General features: G+C 46.3%; 5 protein-coding genes across 5 annotated transcripts; 4 read left to right on the top strand and 1 right to left on the bottom strand.

Moving 5' to 3' along the window:
- Nucleotides 1-11: 11 nt before the first annotated feature.
- On the top strand, nucleotides 12-351 carry W97_08391 (uncharacterized protein; the record flags this gene model as incomplete). The annotated part of the gene is made up of 2 exons (XM_007786205.1): nucleotides 12-83; nucleotides 136-351. 2 exons carry the CDS (start codon nucleotides 12-14, stop codon nucleotides 349-351), a joined length of 288 nt encoding a protein of 95 aa, XP_007784395.1.
- Nucleotides 352-378: 27 nt separating this feature from the next.
- Nucleotides 379-764, top strand: W97_08390 (uncharacterized protein; the record flags this gene model as incomplete). Its single annotated transcript, XM_007786204.1, has 2 exons — nucleotides 379-404; nucleotides 464-764. The coding sequence occupies 2 exons, from the start codon at nucleotides 379-381 to the stop codon at nucleotides 762-764; spliced, it is 327 nt and encodes a 108-aa protein (XP_007784394.1).
- A 1459-nt stretch (nucleotides 765-2223) lies between these two features.
- W97_08389 (uncharacterized protein) lies at nucleotides 2224-3231 on the top strand (the record flags this gene model as incomplete). The annotated part of the gene is made up of 1 exon (XM_007786203.1): nucleotides 2224-3231. The coding sequence occupies one exon, from the start codon at nucleotides 2224-2226 to the stop codon at nucleotides 3229-3231; it is 1008 nt and encodes a 335-aa protein (XP_007784393.1).
- A 252-nt stretch (nucleotides 3232-3483) lies between these two features.
- W97_08388 (uncharacterized protein) lies at nucleotides 3484-4212 on the top strand (the record flags this gene model as incomplete). Its single annotated transcript, XM_007786202.1, has 1 exon — nucleotides 3484-4212. The coding sequence occupies one exon, from the start codon at nucleotides 3484-3486 to the stop codon at nucleotides 4210-4212; it is 729 nt and encodes a 242-aa protein (XP_007784392.1).
- Nucleotides 4213-11191: 6979 nt separating this feature from the next.
- Nucleotides 11192-12733, bottom strand: W97_08387 (uncharacterized protein; the record flags this gene model as incomplete). The annotated part of the gene is made up of 1 exon (XM_007786201.1): nucleotides 11192-12733. The coding sequence occupies one exon, from the start codon at nucleotides 12731-12733 to the stop codon at nucleotides 11192-11194; it is 1542 nt and encodes a 513-aa protein (XP_007784391.1).
- Between the last annotated feature and the right edge of the window lie 8266 nt (nucleotides 12734-20999).

Here is a 20999-nt window from a genome sequence, read left to right as displayed (position 1 = left end):
TCTGTTGCAATATGACGACCCTTGGCGACCATGTTAAGTACAATCGTCTCCCCTCTCTAGAGGAGGCGGCTATCTCGCTTAAGGTGTGTAATTGTCTGTATTTACTAACAAGGTTACAACACTGACCGAATATAGACCCTACCCGTCGCCGACATCATCAACGGCCCTATTCGCGACGTGTTCCTCAAACATGATGCCCACCACAAGTTCTGCCTTCACCTCCAGCACCGCCACCACACAGTTGGCGCCAACGAGGCCATCGTGAAGGTTAACGGCACGGCGCATCTTATGGATCATGGGGACATCGACAAGATCATCCGCCTTGGTTACACGGTTTTTCCAACAACCTGAATGACCTCCAGTGACACGGTGCTTGAAATGGAGTTCGCCGTCCACCCTGCCGCGTACGTCGTGTTCCCCTGGTCGCGCCCTGATAGTATGCCCCTATTAACTCTATTGCTAGGACGACCGCACCCGCTCCTACGTCTGCCTTTCTCTCCGACTTCCGCTCCGTCCTGAAGTTGAACGGGTGCGGCAATCTCTTTGGCGTCGACACCATCAATAAAGGTACCTGGGTTGAGATGAAGATCGGCGGTGCGAGCGTTGTACTGCCGGACAAGAATACTGGCGGATTGGACGATGACATGTACATCCCCGTCACGTTCGCGTTTGACCAGCAGGAGCCCACCTTTAGGGTGCACGGCAAGTGTGGTGTGGATCATAAGCACACGTCGAAGCCAAAGCCAAAGCCAACCCCGAAATAGGTTAGGTTAGGCCTACCAACTCCTTTAAAGCATCTAGGATCTATACTGATGTCCTTCTAGGGCTTTACTGCGCTACTATTGCAGGCATCAGCTACATCCTGTACTTGTTTGCCACTACGAGCAGACGGATAGCTTGTGCATCGGATAGTCATCAACTCATGTAGCATATAGCAGGATGCATCCACTCAGTCTGGTGCTGAACCTCTTATTTACTAGTCATCTTGCCTTAGTGATATTGTGATTGCCTAACCTTGATCTGCCTGACTAACTACTGTAACAACTTCCTCGCTAAAGCCTTTGTACTTAAGCCACCCTACCCAGAGTTCTAGTAGTGACACAGACTACAATGATGCTCAACTTTTCATCACGTATCCCGCATAGCAAAGAGTTGAGATTTGGTGCCGGCGACCCAGGCGAAAAGGAAGAGCCCTATAGACGTACATCAACCGAACGCTCCATTAACGGCCCACCGTCCGCGGGAGCCAATACATTAGCCTTCCAAAGCCTCGAACTGTTAGCGTGGACTCGCAGGCTTCGAGAGCGGTCTTCCATAGGCTACGATGCTCTCCACGCTGATCCTGCACCAGACCCAGCTTACTGTATGGAACGCAAACATCCTTCCAAACCACCCTTACTTCATGTGGCTGGTAACCTTCTCGAATTCGAAGAAGGCGTCTCCAGACTCGCGCGCTTGATTGGGGTCGAGGTTGTGGTTCCGACTCTTTCGCGACGGAGGCGAGATCTGGCTTAGTCAACACCCCTGTTGGAAAAGTCACGCAGTTAGGATGTGTTCCAGCGACGGGCGATATCGGGGCCCGAGGCAGCTCCCAATCTCACGTGATTTTGTCCCTGCACCACCAAGACACCTCAGATATGATTCTCGCGGTCACGACTTCTACCACTATAGTATAGCCGTGTAGTATACTGTATGTGCTGCACCCTGTACACTGTCAGCGGCGACTTCATGGCTAAGAGAACTTGGCCGCCGGTCCACTCCGCAGCAACTGGTCCAACCGCTTGCTAAGAGGCGCCCAGGCGCTCAGAGATATACCAGCGCTAAGAGGGTTGGACCTCCTGCCGGGCAGTATTTCTCGACATGGAAATAGACTCACCGTCTTATATGTGAGGCTCATAGGCTAGAAGGGATAGGAATCGAGTGTGAATAAAGTTCCATTATTGTCTCCTGCAAGGGCACAACGGTGATCAACTTCATCTAGAATCTCAGCAACTCTACCTAGGTAAGGTCCCCACATATCAGAGCATCTTGGACTTTCAAAACCTTTTGCTCTACGATAAGTATTTCCTACTTGCTGAGTCTGCCAGCAGTTGCGCCTCTACTCAGGGCCGGAGTAGGGCGCGCTGCACGTGACCTTCCTTAACTATCACACTTCGCCCTCGTTGTCACCGTCAGGCCCCTTTCCTAGCCTCCAGCAGCTCAAGAGACATTCAACATGCAACCATGGCATTTCCAATTAGTATCGGCGCGCTTAGAGCTGCAGAGGATCCATCAGCGGCCTTCCATAATTCACTGTCAGCCCTTTCCCTAGCAGATCAGGCCCGAGCGGTATCAGCAATTCTCGACGAAGCGCAAGGTTCAATTGACCGCGATCTTGAGATTGTTGCGGCAGTCATCCGGGTCTGCGGGGAACGCAGTCTTACCGCCTTACTAGACGAGCACGCCGCTGCTCAGTTAGTAATCTTCCAGCCCCAGGTCAGTCAATGGGAAAAGCGGCAAACGGCAGCGGCAGCGGCCGCAGAGCGCTATATCTTTCGAATACGGCAGATTCCGACTTGGGAAGAGTTCCCAGAGTGTATACCAGTCACGATGCGTCGCGCTCTCAACGGCAAGGAGACCTTCGGAAACCATATGCTTGCGAAGTGGAGAACTCTGGCGTCTGGATGTAGCCTCAACACCGCTCTTGACCTTCTCAAGCGGGAAACTTATGGCGGACAAATTCGCGTTACTGAGAGAAACCTGAATAGGTGCATTGATCAGCTTCCGGTGTCGAACTCTGGCAGCGAACGCCAGCCCTCACCTCAGCGCTCTGCCGGCCCGTCTTCCTATCCTTCACTCCGTCGCCGGAGGCGTTCACAGTCCCCTCTCCCTCTCCAGGACGACTCCGATGCCCATGTCGACGACGACGACACGCAGTCTGACGAAGGGACACCTAACGATGATGCGGGCTCCGACGAATATATTGAACATAGATCTACGGCTCGCATGCGTGCAAAGAAACGTAGTAGGGCCGCCCCCAGTGGTATTCGAAAACAAGCCAACCGCGAACGCGCCGAAGACAACCAAGACGCGTCGACCTACCACGCAAGCGTCGAGCACGACCATGAAGGCAGCATCAATGATCACGAAGGCAGCATCAACGATCATGAAAGCATTAGCAACGATCATAGCCAAGGCGAAGAAGTGGTAAAGCTACTGCTGCTGTTCACCAGGTCACATGACCTAAATTGAAAGCAGGATATCGAACACCCACGCCGGACCGTCACGGCCAAGTCCATGCACAACGAAGACGAGCCAGCTGAACTACCAAGCCTCAGCCCCGCTGAAGCACATCGTGAGCGAAGCGCAGACTATTCGTCCTTGCTCCAGAGGCCCACCACCAAGCGCGCCAGGTCACTTAGTACTCGCGACGAATCTAGCTCGGCGCACGCTGTGAATCGAGCAAGACCGGATAGGCTTTGTAGCGAAGAGGAATTCAACGATATGTCTCATAAGCCTCATCGCACCGACCGCGCGTCTGCACCACCATCTACAGATAGACTACATAGAGACAGCAGTCTCCAATCCGAGGGCAACTTCACCATCCCAGTCCCTGAATTCTCGCATCCATCGTCCTCAGCTACAGGCCACCCACTCCAGCCCGGGACATTGGACCAGAACAGCGCCGTACCGTCCGTCTCGCTGGCAATCCTCCTCAACCAGCTACACGTAGCTATCAAAAACGACCAACTCCGACTTGAGCGGGCCGCTGCTGCCGTAAGCTCCGCACGCGTCACAATTCAGCTCGAGATAGACACACGTGATGTCCTCGCGCGGGAGACGCAAAAAGCCCAGGCTGGCAGAGACGAGGCGAAGAAAGAGCTGGATAGGGCGAGGGCATTTCATGAGTCAGTTCAGCAGTGCTGTACTCAGGCTGGAGCATCAGCGGCCGCTACCCAGACCCTTGCGCCCCTTGAAGCTGAGGTGCAGTACCGCACGAGAGATCTAGAAGGGTGCGAGGCACGAGTTCAGAACGTCAAAGCGCGACTCCAAGAGAAGGAGGACATTCTTAAAGATTTACGTACCAGCCTTGCAGAGGCAGAGAAGGTGGTCGAAGAGGCGCTATCACGCGTTCAAAGGGCCGAGCTCAAGGCTAGGAGTAGGCACTTGGCTGAAGGGATCTCAAGGCTTCTTGAGCTAGCAGCACAATTGCGCCCCAACAATACGCGCTAGTGACGTGCTCCCAATCCCGCGGAGGACTATCCTACTGGAACATATTGCTCTTGTTTACCATATCAACAATCTGCTGTCCTGGCTCCGATGAGTGTATTTTCGTGGTATCATTATTCGTAGTTGCAAGTCATGTGTTCTGAGCGCCAAGAAGGCACGTGAGATCGGAGAGCCGGTGTAGATCCGCGATCGCGGTGATCAGAAACTGCCGGGATGCCGAGGCGTGGCCGGAAGGCAGAGAGTCACGTGAGAGTCAGGGAGTACGTGTCACCCTGTGACCAGCCACTGCCAGCTCAGCTTAGATGCCAGCAGCCTCGTCTTTCCTACCGTTCAGAGCGGTGTGAGTTGGCAAGCAACCAGCACCTGCCTCCTGATATTGACTGTTTGCTTCGCCAGCTTGGCACACGGCAACTCTTTAAAAGCGATTCTGGCACTTGGTTTCTTGGAGACCAGCAATCCAACAATTTGTTCACCGTTGCTACCCACGCGCCAGAAGCGGACGTCCAAGCCGATGAAGCTACCAGCTCTACCAGCTCTACCATGCGGTCAAAGCAACCTCAGTCCACGGAAGCCCTGAGCTCTCTCAAAGACAGCGCTTACGAGGTCCTCGGAGCTCTCAGTACTTGCCATCCGACGATGACGGAACCACCGTATCCCTAGCATCGAACCATGTCTGAACACCGGACGATATCTCGAGCATCGTAGATACAGAAGACTACGAGGATAGCCGTCCAGATACGCTATCCGTCAACGACGCTTATGAGGCCGAACTGGACACTGGACGCATTAATGAGCCGGAGTTCCAGCCGTCGATACACCTGGCTCGAGAAGGCTATGTTACAGACAGCGGCGTGACCGCCCGTCTAGATGTGGACTTACCACAAACCACTCCTGGACCCGACGAGTCTGTCACTGCCGCGATTCGTTGGGAGAAGAGCACCGCGCTTTACGGAAACAGCCTGCCTTCGAAATAGCTGCTGATGTTTTTACGGTCATCCACCCATTACCCTACTCGTTATTTTCATGCGCTGACGGGAGTTCATAGACGTCTCTAACTGCCGCGGAACTTCGAATTGATCCTACCACTGTTCGCTCACACACGGATACCTCGCTCACCCTTCCCGTCACCCCAACCTTCCTATTTCTCGTGCTGCGGAGCGGTATTAGCCAAATGCGTGCAGCCAGCCACGCTTCCAACAACGATGCGATGAACTTACACGAGGCATTTAATCCAACCCCCGAACAGCCTTCACAACCTCCAACACAGCCGCCCGCACGACTCCGCGCACGATCCCACGTATCGCTTTCTACGCTTCATCCTGCAAATCTTTCAGCACGTTCGGCGAACGCCCCGGGCCTCGGCACGCATCCGTCACCTCATACGCTGCTCATCAAGCAACCCCCCAAGCGCAATCGATTGATGCCAAAGACGATTAAGACTATTGAATGCGTCAAGGACTGGCCGCTTCGAGGACTCCTGGACTAATGGCTGAAGCCTGACGACGTTGTACATCACGGCCGGCGACAATATGGGAACACAAGAGGCTTACGGAGGACGCCAGGAAAGATGGCATATTTGTCCTTTCTTCACGGCACTCATGATTGGAGGCTCCGATATCGTGGCCAGAACCAGTGGCTTCTACGTGCCCTTTACAGAACTTCCTTGTCCGCAACCTCCATCCTTCATTTTCCTGCGGATCCTTGGATCTTGCTTCAAAAGCTTAGTGAGTTTTTAACTCGTCTTTAGATGATGCGACAAGTACCTAGGAGGAGGGCTTCCAGTAGGTACGGTTCGCTACGCACAGGATGTTGAGCTTGCGCTGACCGTGGTGTAGCAGATTGCCAGCGAACCCTGGATCACCACCCGTTCTTAACGGTGCCGCCCCATCCCGGCCATGTTCTGCTTCTAGACCGCGCCACTCGTTTTCTCGCGCATACAGCGGAGGCCTAGCAGGCCCGACCTTACACCGCAGCTCAATTATAGCGAAGGCAGGCGAGCCTTCCCTAGCAAGCACGTACGGCGAGACGGTGGTTGGAGGCGATAGCGTCCACTCGGCGTGCGTGGGAAGCTTGCGAACAAGCGAATCACAACACAGCCTCCACTCTATCCGTCTATTCTGAGTGGGCGAGTGGAAGATTTACAGCGTGCTCGCGGGTTGCTTGACGACAAAAGTAAAGCCCGCCGCCGCTGCAATCGCATGCTGCCGCCCGGAATCTGTTGCTGGCTGTATCGTTGGAGTTACCCGAGGCAATCGACCCGTTTTCGCTCGCAATCTTCCCTCCAACCCATACGTCTGTGTCCGAGCTATGGGTTCTTATCCGTCAAGCATCGACGACAGTCGCTCAAACACTCTTAGCAGCTATAGAGCCAGCATCGTCAACCAACCGACCCGCGAGGCGCTCGCGTCGGCAGAAACGCTGGTAGGCTCTACGGCGGTGGCCGAAACAATCTCATGCCATGACTAGCTCCTCCACGGCTCCTCCTGGTGGCTTGGTTGGAGTGATCGCTTAAGAAGAGGCTGCGCGTGGAAGTCCGAAGGCTCAGGGCTTCTACGGTCCCGCCGGAGCCGAGGCGGATGACCGCGCAGATGTCTCACCCATACTCTCAGCCGACGCCGTACATGCAGCCTTATTATATTAGTTCATGTCAGATGCCTCAACAGATGCCTAAGCGGATGCCGTTTCCAGCGCCGAGGACGAGTGCACCGCCGCAGAGGGGCGCGGACTCTAGGCATTGGAACGGTGCCGCACGCGGAGGCCCGCCTGCGCGAGCAGCAGTATTATTCAAGTTCACCAGCACACTTTGAGGTGTGGCTGGCTCCGCGCACGCTCCGTTGTTGTGAGCGTTGACTTCCTTTTAGACCGTGAATCTCTTCCGAACTTTCGCCTGCAACCAATAGCGGCCGAGAGACCTTAAGCAATGGCTTTGTAAGCCAGAGACTTTTGGGGGTGCGGATGATCTAACGAATGGCGTATCTGTCCGTCGGAGAGCATCAACTAAGGTGCGCTGCATTCGAGGGTGCCAATTCTGTGTGGCAAGTGCTGACCTCTTTCCCAGAAAAGCCTCTCTGGGCTTTAAAGCGCCGCACTACGTGAGCGTCAAAGGTACCCCACGGGGTATTGCCATCCTCTTTCCCTCACCTACACCATCGATTACAGATATCCGCCAAAGTTCTTACAACGATATAAAGATTCAACTGCATTCGCAACATCCTCACTCTAATTCCATCCTCACAGCTCTCGAAACCTCATGCCGGCATCACTCATTACTATTCTCTTTCCGTCACCTCCACCATCAAGTTGAGATATCCGTCGCAGTCGGTAGGATCTTTCAGCTCCGAGAGCGCCGCTTGAACAGCTTCATTAGCAAGGTAAGATCAGACCCTATCTCTGACACCCAGCGAGGCCCTCCAATCCACTCACTCTGACACTATGAACAGACGCTTCGTTCCTCTATCAGCTCCCTCTCACTCCCATCGCTACTACCACCCATCTATCCACGCGCGCCGCAACGCAAAGCCGAACCCAGAAAGCGGTATCCATATAGTTCCACTAGGAGCATATGGAGCCGCAACCTTAAGACAAGCACCAACTTAGCGGGCTTAACAGAGACGATGGCTGCGATGGAGAAACTGCTAGGGATCTTGGTTTCCTGTCAAGGGGCCAGATGAGATGCCAGCCCACTAGAAGGTCAAGGAGGCGGTAAGCTGTAGTCCCTTCTTTCTCCAACAGGGCACTGCTGACAATCTTGATTGTCAGGTCCACCATCTATATGGCCGTCCGCCGTGCTCACCCGCAGCCCTCAAGCGGGACGACACTCGCAAGGCTCGGCGAAAAGCTCGCTAAACTCAACTTCGAGAGTCCAGTCAAACTGAAGCTTGTCAAGCTTCCGCCCGGGACTTACCGCAACGCAAAGCTAAAACCAGAAAGCGACATCCATATGAGTACCAGCAGAGCATATGGAGCGCAACTTTAGCGAAGTACCACTGTAGTGGACTTAAGAGAGACGCCGGCGATGAAGAAACCGCCGGTCCGAGGAGGCAAGCTAGGAGCCTGGTCGGAAGGATGGCAACAGAGTGGCCATGCAGTAGGCACAGACTGGTAGTCCCAGCAAGCCCAAGGCTGCCAAACCGGTCCTCCCAGGATGGAGGCATATGCTTCGTCTGAGCCTTCGCCAGCCAAGCCGGCGAAGGGGATTAGCTCGGTGTTTACGTTCCTAGTAGAGTCCAAGGATGCAGGCACTAGAAAGCAGCATCTATATGAACACAACAAAGGGATATGGTGCTGCAAACTCCAAGGAAGGACCACACTAGTGGCCTTACCAATTCGGTGGATGTTCGCCTCCGGCTTTCTATTATACATCACGGGCGGATATCCTATGTCGACCGCGACGCGGGCGGCGCTCTTAGCTGTTTCCTTTAAAGTCGAAGCCAGAAGAGACTAGGAGTGGACCAGTCATAGGTGTGAGGACCACCATCGTTGCCTCATTCATGGCGGAGTCCATGTAGGCGTCAACAGGAGCCTCCGAAAGCCTGAGCGTCCACAACGCGGCGAAGCCAAACCCAGCAAACAGCATCTATATGTAATCCACTAGGGCATATGGTGCTACAAACAACTCTTAGCCACGTACAATTTTAGTGTCTTAACAACTTAGCGGAGGTTCGCCTCCAGCTCTTTACTACAAGGCATGAGGGATTACCCTCTGTCGAATATGTGCGGAGACACGCCCGCCGAGGGAGGTACCCTAGCTCAACCTCTCAATTGTTCAATCGCTCAAGGGGACATCGGCAGCTGCCAAGATCGGGAGAGCCTCCCTGAAAGATAGATTCAACACCCTGGAGTCTGACATCAAGAAAGTCGTCAACGACATTTAAGACAAGAAATCCTCTAAGCGACCCCTTCATCCAGCTATACTTCCTGGAGTTGTTCAGTGTTCTTTCTGACGTTAGAAAGAGCGCTGAATAGTTCCAGGGAGTGTAGCTGGATGAAGGAGTCGCTTAGAGGATTTCTCGTCTTAAAACGTCTGTTCCGGGGTTTAGAGAGGGTCGCGCCGCTGCCGATGATGAAGCCGCTCAAAGAATGTCTCAGCTAGAAGCATCGCTTGAAGTACCGTAAATTCTTGCCTGATCCCTCCAATGTCCGTTCTGATGTTCGCAAGTCCATCCTTGAGCTCTTGGACGTCAGCGGTAGGCTGACTTGGACCGAACTGCTGATTTGAGGGAGTGTCGTTCGCCTGGTACTTCGCACAATTCAAAGCAGCGACACGCGCGTTTAGCTCTAAGATCGATGCTTCCGAACATCAGAACGGACATTGCAGGGATCAGGCAAGAATTTACGGTACTTCAAGCGGAGTTCGAGGCCGAGCGCAGCTAGACTAATGTTGCTCCCGTCATTATAAAGAAGCTGTTACGGCGGACAAAGGCTGTAAGGCTGCAATGCAGCGCCTCAAGTTGTCGAGAAGGTCCGTCCGTAACAGCAGGTGCCATTATGAAGGCACATCAGAAGTACGACGGAAGACTTGGAAGAAGACGACGTCCAGTAGGATCGTCTTAAAGAAGAAAAGACAGAGACAGAGACCGGATACGGTAGAAAGACAGAAGACGGGTACGAAGACGGATGCGAAGAAAAGCTTGATACCTTCATGTACCACGTCACCGTCGAATGCCCTATCCAAGAGAGATAAGGGAAAGAGATATCGAAAGACGGGGATACAACTGGCACATAAAAGATAGACTCCAGAAGGTCACAAAACGCTCTAGCGGCAGAACACCGCCGACTTTACTCCGCTATCTCAGCTGCGTTTCGCTCCAGAGTCGAAGCGATTTTCTTTTCGCATCCGAATGGGCAACCAGCCGTCCAGTGAAACCGGTCCTTTGTCGCCTCATGGGCAAAGCAAAGAAGCTCTGTGCGCCACGCCCAAATCCGTCCATCTATAACCTGGCTGTTGACCGGGTCCATGGCGAGCTATTGGTGCTCGTCACTACCCTACTCGTGAGCTGGCTGTCCAGATCTTTGACGAGGCTTGTCGCCTTGCTGCTATAGATGGAGGTCAGATATCAGAAGGATGTTCACTCTGAAGAGAGATATGAAAAGAGAATATCTCGGAAAGAAAGACTTGAGCGGCGTTGAAATCGACGCCTGCTTCCAAAGACACCATCCTGATTATATGTCCTAGCGAGGCAGCTTGTGCTATCCGCAGCTTGCTCCGCCATAACGTGGTCTCGACGGCGCCCTGACCCGTCTCCACTACGACGAAGCCAATAAGATGCTTCGCAATGACTGGGAGGATGACATGAAGCACATTCTTAGGAATAACAAAGAAAGACACACTGGGAAGTCAGATATGCAAAGAGATATCGACTTCGGAGGAGATACGAAAGATGAGGCTGTCATAAAAATGGGCTGTAAAGCGACCCACGCCCCGCAAGACGCTGTAATGATCGAGCCAGGCTGCGCTGGTCAAGAACTTAAGCTTAATGCAGATTTTGATGGGAATGCCGGTCGAAGTACAACACGAAGGTAGAGGGCGGGAGCAAGAAGACCAATGCAACATCCGAAAGCCAATCGTACTATCCTTCAACCCACAACTCTGCAACTGCTATCTAGCTCGCGATACCAACAAGTGCTGCACATATAAGTATCTCTCAAAGACGGACTCTAGCGGCAAAATGTTCCGCGTCAAAGAAGAAGATAAGAGACTTGGTAGAGATCTGCTTAAAAGGATAGACTGCAACGGACAGAAGCTCAAGAGGAGATGCGGACTCCATAGGAAGCTCCGGAGGACTTCTGAGCTTCTTGTCTTGGTAGACTTAGTGGACTTGGTTGACTGATGGACTGATGGACTGATGGACCTCGATGATGATGAGCATACGTTTCCGCCCTCTCCGCTGCTGCGATCGCATATTCAACCAGCCATTTCCAAAAAGGTATCAGACCACTTGTTCTCGAAATCCCCACTAAAGGATTCTGGTTGCCCGCCCGACTATATGGGTTTAGACTGGATGTTTCCCAGCAAGTCGCGTCCCATCTCTTCTCTATACTTGTCCCACTCGAAATCGAGCCACTCCTGCCGTCCTAGGCTTTCGAACAGACTCATGACCTCCTCGCTGGGTCTCCAGTCGCCAACCTGCCACTGCACCACCGGTGGTGTTGGTGCCGCAGCAGCAGCATCGTCGGGCTTCTGCTTCTTACTACCACGCCCAGCAATGAACTTGACACCCCATCTGTGGCCCTTTCTCATCGGCAGACCATATCCCTTCACTTCTATGTCGTCTGAAGGGTCCCACCACAGGTGCGTGAAAATCTCGGCGTCCTCGAGGCTCGGCATATTGTCGCGAGGCAGAGACTTCGCAAACGCCGCAAGCAGGGGCTCGATCCGCTCCCTGCAGGGCTCGGTGCGGAACATGTTTAGATCGTAATCGTAATCCTCGTCCGGGTTGTCGCCGTACTCGGCGTCGAGGTTCATGTCCTCGTCCGTGTCGGTTTCGCGGGGGTAGTGTTCTGTGTCTGAGATCTTGTACCCTCCTTGTTCAGAGTCGTGCGGATCCTCGCCACCGGGGCCAACAAAGTACCACCGCCCGTCTGGACGGAGGGAATGGAACTCGAGCCGGAATCGCCGCATCTGTGACCACTGCTGGTCGGTTGATGCCTCGGGACTGGGGAACAAGTCTAGAGTGACCACAGCACGCACGTCGAACAGGCTTAGCTGCGCACCGAGCTTGCACAGACCGACAGACACCGGGTCTTTATCCGCGGGATGGATCAGGTTCGGCCGGGCCACGGACTGGTCATGCTTGGGGAGATTGAAGAAAGGCCAGAAGTGCAGTGCGGCCCTGGTCAGACTGGCGGGGATCCTTTTCCCGCAGAGGTGCTTCTCCTGGTCCATGATGGCGGCGCCGAACTCGTGGCGGGCGTCTCGCAGGGGGCCCTCCCACGGCCAGGTGTAGTACTCGCGCATCACCCTACTCGGCATGTCGGAGGGCATGGGCCGCTCCCACAACCAAGGGGCATTCCACTCTTGGACAGCCGGCAGGTGGACGAGGCACTGCAGCGGCACGAGGGGAGACAGAGGGCGTATGTCTGTCGCGTTTTCGACATTGGAGCCGGGCCTTGACCTGATGGTCAGGCTGCTCACAAAGGGCAGATCTGGCAATGTCTCGGGGTCGTGCAGCTGCAGGCGGCGCGAGTGATACCTGCGATGATGGCAATCTGGCTCCTCTGGATCAAACTTCTGCGGCTGGATTTCGAGCTTGATGCCGATGCGGGCTGGCGGATCCTCGACCTCGTTATAGGCGGCGGCCAACTGCTCGTACAAGGCACGGATGCGCATCGACATGTGGGCGCTGATGGCGATGGTCTCCTCGGCAGGTTCATGGCACGGCAGTTGCTTCTCCGCATGTTCATCGACGAGGAGGAGCGGCAGCGGGAGAAAATATTGGGAATTCCCGAACTTTGCGTTTAACGCTGCCTTGGCTTCTTCGAAGAGCTCACTCTCGAAATCTGGATCGGTCTCACGAAGCGGCATGTTGATTGATATAATGTGATAGATCAGTGTTGGAGTTGGTTCTTTGCTTGGTGAGGGTGGGGGAAGTGGAGGGGGACGTTGAGTGGAGGGGAGCGGGAACGGCCATTATATACCTGGGGGTCCTCCTGTTCGCTTCGATCCCAGCGTGAGCTTGCCTATTCAAGGCGTCGGGTCGCTCGTAGGTGGGTCCGTGTGTGTGCCTGAGGCAGCACACTTAGCGATCGGCCTTGGGAGAGAATGCTTTCTTCCGATGGGAAAATAAGGTTCCCTTTCTTTTGCTCTCTTTTCGTAGACATTCTTTGGTTACGAGTGACTCGATAGCAACTAATAACAATAGGTAGTAGAAACGTACTAGGGTCCCGCTATTAGCGCCTAATCTTATCACGTGAGTGCAAGGTCTAGGCTTTCTCTAGGTAGACATAGCGCTATTCCGAATTCGTCGATAGCGTGATGTTAGCCGCTCCTTCCGGCTCGTTTCTAACCGAAACACTAAGACTCAACTAATATATTTGAGGTAGAGTTGACCTCAGAGTAGTATTATCCTTCTCGCTTAATAATTAGAACATCACGCATCCTACTCTCTACTAAAATATATAGGCGCTCTATAGTAAATAATAGAGAACGCAGTGCGCTAAAATTACTAGTTTATAGTTAATTAAAAAATAAAGCTGAACGTCTCTATATAGATAGCTTTTTAGATAGATTACTTAGTAGAGTATTAACTACTCCGATTCGCTATTAGACTTATAATCCTTACTATCTACCTTACTACTCTCTTTATTCTTAGACTCTTAGTTTTATAATTAACTCTGCAATTAACTCTATAATTAACTCTCTAATTAATAGAGAATTATTAGAGTTTATTTAGCTTTATTAAGCTATATAGTATCCTCTATATTCTAAGCCGCTTTAGTAATAGCAAGCGCTATCTTTCTAGCTTAGTTTTTAACTCTTAAACTAGCTAGATATAGCTTTCGAATAGTAGTTAGCTTCTTATAGTATAGTGATTAGATACTAGTAATAATAGCCTCTAATCTCTTAATCTCTTGTGGTGGTGCAGGAGGTTTATCACGTGGAGATTAGTATAGAATGCGCGTGCGGAGGTTTGAGATTCTTTAGATTAGCATCACCTATTATATAATAGCATCAAGTAATACCACACTCGTTCTGCATACTATTCAGCCTTATATGACCTATCACTATAATTCTATTGCCGCTTCGATTGCCCTACCTCGATATCTCATCTCCGCGGATACGTGCAACCTACTCACCTGAGTTCTACACTCAAATCTCTTATCTACGACACTCTTTACGCTAGTTCTTTTTTAATTAAAGCTAAACCGCGCGTAGCTACTATTCTTTAGCTAGCTAAGTATTCTCTTTACGCTTTTACTAGATAATTTCTTAGCTTATATAGAGTAAGCCTTTATAAGGGTGTTTTTTTCTAGCTTTAGCTCTCTACTAGCGCTACTTCTCCGTCTCTTATTTTAAAGCCTATAGATTCTTATTATCTTACTAAATTAAGACTAATTATACCTCTTACTCCTCTACTATCTTATATAGCTAATTGGCTAGCTGTCTATAGGTTGTTAGTATAGTATCTATAATAAGATCTATATGCTTTTGATGCTCGGCGCTAGTTCATAGTATAGTAGAAGGAGTAAAGTAGCCGGAAGAATTTAGAAGAGAATTTAATAGAGGGTTCAATAGAGAATCTAAAGAAGGATTTAGTAGAGGATTTACTAGTAGAAGTAGCTTATTAAGGACTCGCTAGCTATTAAATAAAAAGAGACTAGCTTTTTTTAAAAGAACTAAAAATATTTAACTTTATAATAGCACGGCTCTAAGCGCGGCTATATAGCTAGATAAACTCTTTCTTATAAATACTAGTATTTTAGTCCTAGATAAAACTATCTAGCTCCCTTATATAGGCGGTCTTAAGGGAGCTAAATATATAGAGATCTAGCGGCTAGAGAAAATAAGTTGTATAAGAGAGTAGATAGAATAGTATAATATCTTAAGTCTAGTAGTACTTAATAAAATTAGGTATAAGGTAACTCTTATATCTATCTATTAATAGGAGCCGCTTTTTAGTATTACTATTAAGATTAGTAGAGTGTGTTGCGGCATTAAAATACTCTATCTAACTAAGGGTGTATTAGTTATTTATTTAGCTATTTTTAGATACTCTAAGCGTGTATTTAGATAGAAGTACCTATACAGTATCTATAGCATTAGTTATAGCCTCCTTTATCTTTAGAATAAGATAGAGAGAATAGAATTTACTCTTACTACTAATTATCTTAATAACTAATATCCACTTATACTATAAGCCTATTATCTTAAAGAACTCCTTGCTAGTATTATATATAATAATCTTATAAGACCTAGCTACACCTATTAAGAAGCTAGACTCGTCTATATTATATAGCTTATCTAGCTAGATACTATACTTATCTAGAATCTTATAGAGAGTAGTATAGTATATCTAGATAGCTTTAGGATTATTATTAGCTAGAGTCTAGCATTAATCGAGCGCTCGCGCGTATCTAATAGTAAGCTAAAGATAGCACTTAAGGAAGACCCTATAATAGTAGAAGGAGGCTCTATATATATCTACTACAAACTAGTGCGGGCGTTAAATAATTATAAAAGAATATAAGGGTTAATATTTAAGGATAAGCTTTCTATAAGAGCTATATAGATAATAGTAGGTAGTGCGGTTTAATTGCAAGCGTATAGGGGAGAAAGCTAGCTTACAAAAGGCTAAAGTAGAGAAGAAGGATAGGGAGTCTATATACAGCTTACTCTTACCTACTATAAGCCTATATAGACATTAAAAGATTACAAGAAAGTATAAGAGCTAATACTTAAGAATAAACTTTCTACAATAAAGATATTATTCTAGTATTACTACTATAGTTAAATAGCCTATATATAAAATTGCCTTTACCGTAGTAGATCCTACTACTCCTAGTAGTACTAGTAATATTGTAGTAGATAAGCTTATTTACCTTTCTTTTATCTAGATATAGTATTGCGGTAGTAGGTAAGAATAGTAGTAGCGAGGATAGAAGATCTATAGTAATAATTTTAACCTCTAAAGCTAGTGTGTGGCTAGTGCAAGACTTAAGCTTTAGCTAAAATTTTAAAACTCTAAGGCTTTTGCAGCAGCGGTCGTAGGACGCTATAAAGTAAATATATTAAAAGCATAAAGCTGAACTTAAAAACTATAGAACTACTTTTTATAATTTTAATACGTAGCGTTTATTATAGCGCTGTAAGCGTTTTTGCTATATAAATATAGAAGGTAGCTATAGTTTTCGCTAAGGCAGTATATAGTGAAAAATTAAGTTTTATTAAGTATATTAATTAGCGCAAGTATTTGCATCCGGATAATTTCTAGAGAGAGCTATACTTACTAAATCTAATATTCTCACTATCTTAGTAACTTATATAGTAGAATCTATAGATACTCTATCTAGAAATCACTAAGTATAGCGATAAGTACTATATATTTATTACTTACCCCTTTATTCTAACGCCCTTAATTAATAGAAATTAAGATTTAAGTCTTAATAACCTCTATTCCTAATACCTTAGTATAGAATATAATAGGAACCGCCTCTAATAGAAACTAAAGGTGGATAAGAATAGGGTTACTTATAGTAGAGAGGTAGATAATATTAGGGTCGCTTATTATTACGATTGGTCCTTAGAACCTCTAAATAGTCGTAATAATGCAATTAATTAAGATAATAGTCGCGTTAAGGCAACGCGACCGACTATATACCTATTAAGCTTAATTAGCTCTTACTATCTAGGCCACCTCACTATAGCCTAGACCATAATATATACTACTACGAATAAGTATATATCTTTATCCTTAGAGGTTATAAAGTAAAGTAAGAAGAATAAGTACTACCCCTCCTAATTAATTCTCTACTTAGTTAGCTAGACTATACCCCTTAGCCTATTTATACGAGGTGCGTTATTACAAAGAGTAATAAGCGATAGAAGTAAATAAAGAAATAATAAAGGAAATAAGTAACTACTAAGAAAATAGAAGAGAGAGCGCTACCGTCGAGTAGCTCTATATTAATAAATAAGGAAGAGAGATATATATCGCCCTATAATAAGGTTTTAATTTTAAGTAATAGACGGCGCGTGCTAACCGACTAGCGTAACGTGTTAAATAGATAAGGAGGCGGGGTAGATACTTATAGGATTCACAGTTAGACCTAATAGGAAGAGTCTTCGTAAGGGGTTTATATTACCTAGTCAGGCGGTAGGAGAGCTAGAAGCGGTAGTATAATAGTTATTACTATTATAATTACTAAAGAACTTATTATTATAGATTAGAGAGTCTAGAACGATATAGCTTTCCTTATATAAGGAACTAGCTATTAGAGTAACTAGCGGGAGGTATAGTATTAAGGTAGAAAGGGATAGTAAGACGCTTATTATTCTAGACTTTTTAATAATTTTAGAGCTAGTAAGGTTTACTAGCGAAGCCTCGCGTTTACTTAGAGTAATAGGTGGATTTAGAGAGGTGTTAGCCCTTCTCCTGCTACTAGCTACTAGTATAGCTACTTATAGGTTAACTTCCTCGCCTACTAACTTATCTTAGCCTTACAGTATTTAGAAGGTGGCCGCTATCTAGATAGGGGTGGGAGTAGTATAGTATTTACTTTATAGCTTTTTAACTAGTGGGGGGGCTGTATTACTTAAGGCGAATAGTAGCGGTACCAGCTTTATAACTAGCAGAGGCGGCATACTACCTAAGGGTAATTATAGTAATATAGCCTTAGCGACCTTATACTTTATTACGTTAAGCCTCTAGATTATTAGAGGTAGGAGAGTGAAGACTTATTTATTCTTATTAAAGGTTTACCTCTAGAGATTAGAGATATCTACTTATAACTCTAACTAGCTAAAGGCTAGTGCGTTTACTATAGCTAGATTAATATTTTAGAGGAACTCCTTTAGGTCCTTACTTTATTATAGTAGGCACTTAGTAACCTACTCGTTAAGGACGTTTATTAGTGGGGAATCTTTTTAAAGAACCTTTACACTATATAGCGTAAAGTTACGGACGATAGTATAGAAGTTTTTATCTAAGACGACGACGCGATCTAGCGCGTTAGACGTCTTATAGAGGGTTATTACTTAGTAGTTATAGTATTACTTTAATGCTTTTAGAGCTGCGTCGCGTCTTATAACGCGACCCTTCTCCTCTTATAGTTTATTCCTTACTTCTACTAGCTCCTTCTAGAGCTTGCTAGCGGTTACGGTCTTACTATCTAACTTATTACTATATCCCTTATTAAAGGCTTATTTAATTTCCTCTACCGTTATTTTAAGCTAGATAGTAGGGTTACCTATAGGACCTAGGGTAGTAGTAGTTATAGTACTTAACTACCTTAATTTTCTCTTAATAGAGCTACCTAGATCTATTATATTAACTTGGGTCTTCTTAATAGGGTCTACGCCTATTAGAGAGGCGGTAGTTCCCTTTCTAAAGCTCTAAGCTTTCGTTTTTATAGTCTCTTCCTCTTCTAGCTACTCCTAAGTGTTAGTATCTAGGTCTAGGTCGGAGATTTGCGCTAGTAGAATAAGTATATCCAAACCGCGATTAGAGTTAATATTCTAGATAGCACAGTATTACTTCTTTAGCGTCCTATCTTTTTAATATATAGAGACTTTAATACCTTTTAGTAGGGTGAGTCTATACTAATTATTTAGGTTTATAAGAGAGGGTAGATTAATTAGTCTATAGAGGCCTAGAAAGTACTTAGGACTATTCCTCTCGAAATTTAGTTAACTAGACTTAAGTCTATTTCTATAGGCGGGCCGGTAGAGTAGTAGTTAATCCGCGTCCTTCTAATATAATATTTATTACTACCCTAAGGTAATATAATTACTATACTATTAGAGGTACTCTCTATTATTACCCTACTCTTTCCTTATATATAGGTCCGCTACGTTCCGGACCAATCTATAGACTTATCCTTTCTTTATAAAGGTACTAGAGAACTATATTCCTATTTAGTTAACTATAACCTTAGCTCTACCTCCTAGGAAGATCCTTCTACTAGCGAGTAGGCTATAGAGTTCTTTAATAGAGACTAGCCCTAAGTGAATATTCTTTATTAGGGCGCCCTTATCGAAGAGGGACCTATTATAGACCGGCCACTTACAAAATTAGTACTAGTTTAGTGCTAAGGAAAAGGATGCCTACTTCTCTCCCTTCTTACTATTATATACTTCTAGGAGGCTCTAGTAGATGTAACTAAGGTTAAATAGTTTAGATGTAAATATACTTCTAGTGGTTTAGTCGGCTGCTAAAAGTTAAGCGTTAATAGTAGGAATTACTAGTTTTACTAGGATTTTGTTAGTTATATCCCTTTAGTTATTAATACTTTGGAGCGCGGTAATATTAATATCTATATTGATTAGTAAGAACACTTCGATTACGACTTACAGCTTCTTAAGCGTAATATAGGTAGTTAACTACTACTAGTTTACCTTTATCTAAATACGGTTTATTGCGTTCTCCGTAAATTTTAGAATTAGTTAGCTATTAGCGTGCTCTTTAGTAAAGAGGTTCTAGATATCGATCTTCTTCTATACCTAGTTATTTAGAAGGCTGTTCTTTACTACTCTTAACGTGCGGATTATAATAATTATTACTTTTATTAATATAGCGAGCTATTATTCCGTCCTATATACTAGGATAAGAGCCTTAAGAAGGAATGTTGCTATTACCCTATCTTACGCGGTGATACGTTATTTAAGGTTGACGTGGAGGTATATATTAAGATTTACTAGATTAAAGTAGGATTATTAGGTTGCTCGTAGTAATAAGACTATAATAATTTACTTAATACTTAGGTCTAATACGTCGGTTATAGGTGCTAGGGTTTATATAGTATAAGGTTTCTAGTTATTATAATTGAGAATTCAAATGTGAATACCTATACATTTATTATATATAGGAGGTAAAGCGTGTTGCCTACTACAGAATGATCCGGATGCGTGTAATCTAATCGATAATAATAGTTTCCGTAATATAGTAGTAACTAGTCTTCTTATATCTAGTAGTCTCTACTTCCTAGAATGCTAAACTCTTTAAACTAACTTATTTATAATAGTACGTCACCTAGGCTCTTCTACCTATAGGTAATAGGTACTTCCACTTATACTAGAGTGTTTAGTTCTAGTTATAATATAGTAATAGGCTTTAAAGCTATAACTAGAGCCTTTAAGGTGTGTTTTATAGTAATACTACTATTTTCCTTTAGCCCTTATATTATCTACTAAGTTCATCTTTTCCTCTTAGTCTCTAAGCCCTCCTTAGAATGCAGCTTATTATATATATTAACTAGTTCTTTAGTATTAGTGAGGTCCTCTTTATTATACTACATGTTGTGTAAGAGGCCCTACCCCTTCTATTTAATAAGGTATTAGTAGCGTGTGGGCTTCCCGAAGAGACGTCTTAATAGGACTCGTTTAATCTTAAAGCTATCTCTATTATTACTCTTAGCCTCTATAGTAATAGGGCCCGGTTCCAGGTTTAGTTTCCTTTAGTATAGATCTTCCCCTTAGGGTGCCGGTTCTAATTGCGCTATAGAGATTATAGGATAGATCTTTATTAGTAGGAGAAGGTCTAACTTATACGCGAGGGTGCTGACAGCTCTCTTAATTATAAAAGAGCCTATCTATTAGTGTGAGAGCTTCTAGTTCGTGTAGCTAGAGACCTTATATCCTTTATATAGCTTTAGGTAGGCTTACTAGCTAAGCTATAGCTTTAATAGCTTATACTACTAGTTATAGCGGTACTTTATATTTATATTTATAAACGCAATCGCTTCTAAAGCCGCTTAGCGGAACTCCTAGTATAGCGCCTCCCTATTGTCTTATTATAGCTCTATAAGGGCTAGGAGTAAGTCTTAAGTATTAAATCCGTATAGGATTTAGTTTAGTAATAGTCCCGTGGAGCTGTTTATTATATTATTTAGGATTCCTTAAATCTGACTTAAGGGTTCTATCTATTAGGCTTTAGGGTTAGTTGAGAGGAAGTAGTGTAGGGCGATTTCTATAGTCTAATTAGTGCGTTTACTTTACCTATCCGTTTAGAGATAGTAGGTAGTACTTATTAGTATTTAAATGCTAAGTTTATCGAAGATACTCTTCTAGAAGGTAGATAGGAACCGCGCGTCTCTATCTAAGATAAACCTAGAGGGAATACTCTATTTATACCCTT

The sequence above is a fragment of the Coniosporium apollinis genome (genome assembly GCF_000281105.1).
Source record: "Coniosporium apollinis CBS 100218 chromosome Unknown supercont1.53, whole genome shotgun sequence".
Classification (NCBI taxonomy): Eukaryota; Fungi; Ascomycota; class Dothideomycetes; genus Coniosporium; species Coniosporium apollinis.
This window is presented reverse-complemented; position numbering and strand designations above follow the sequence as displayed.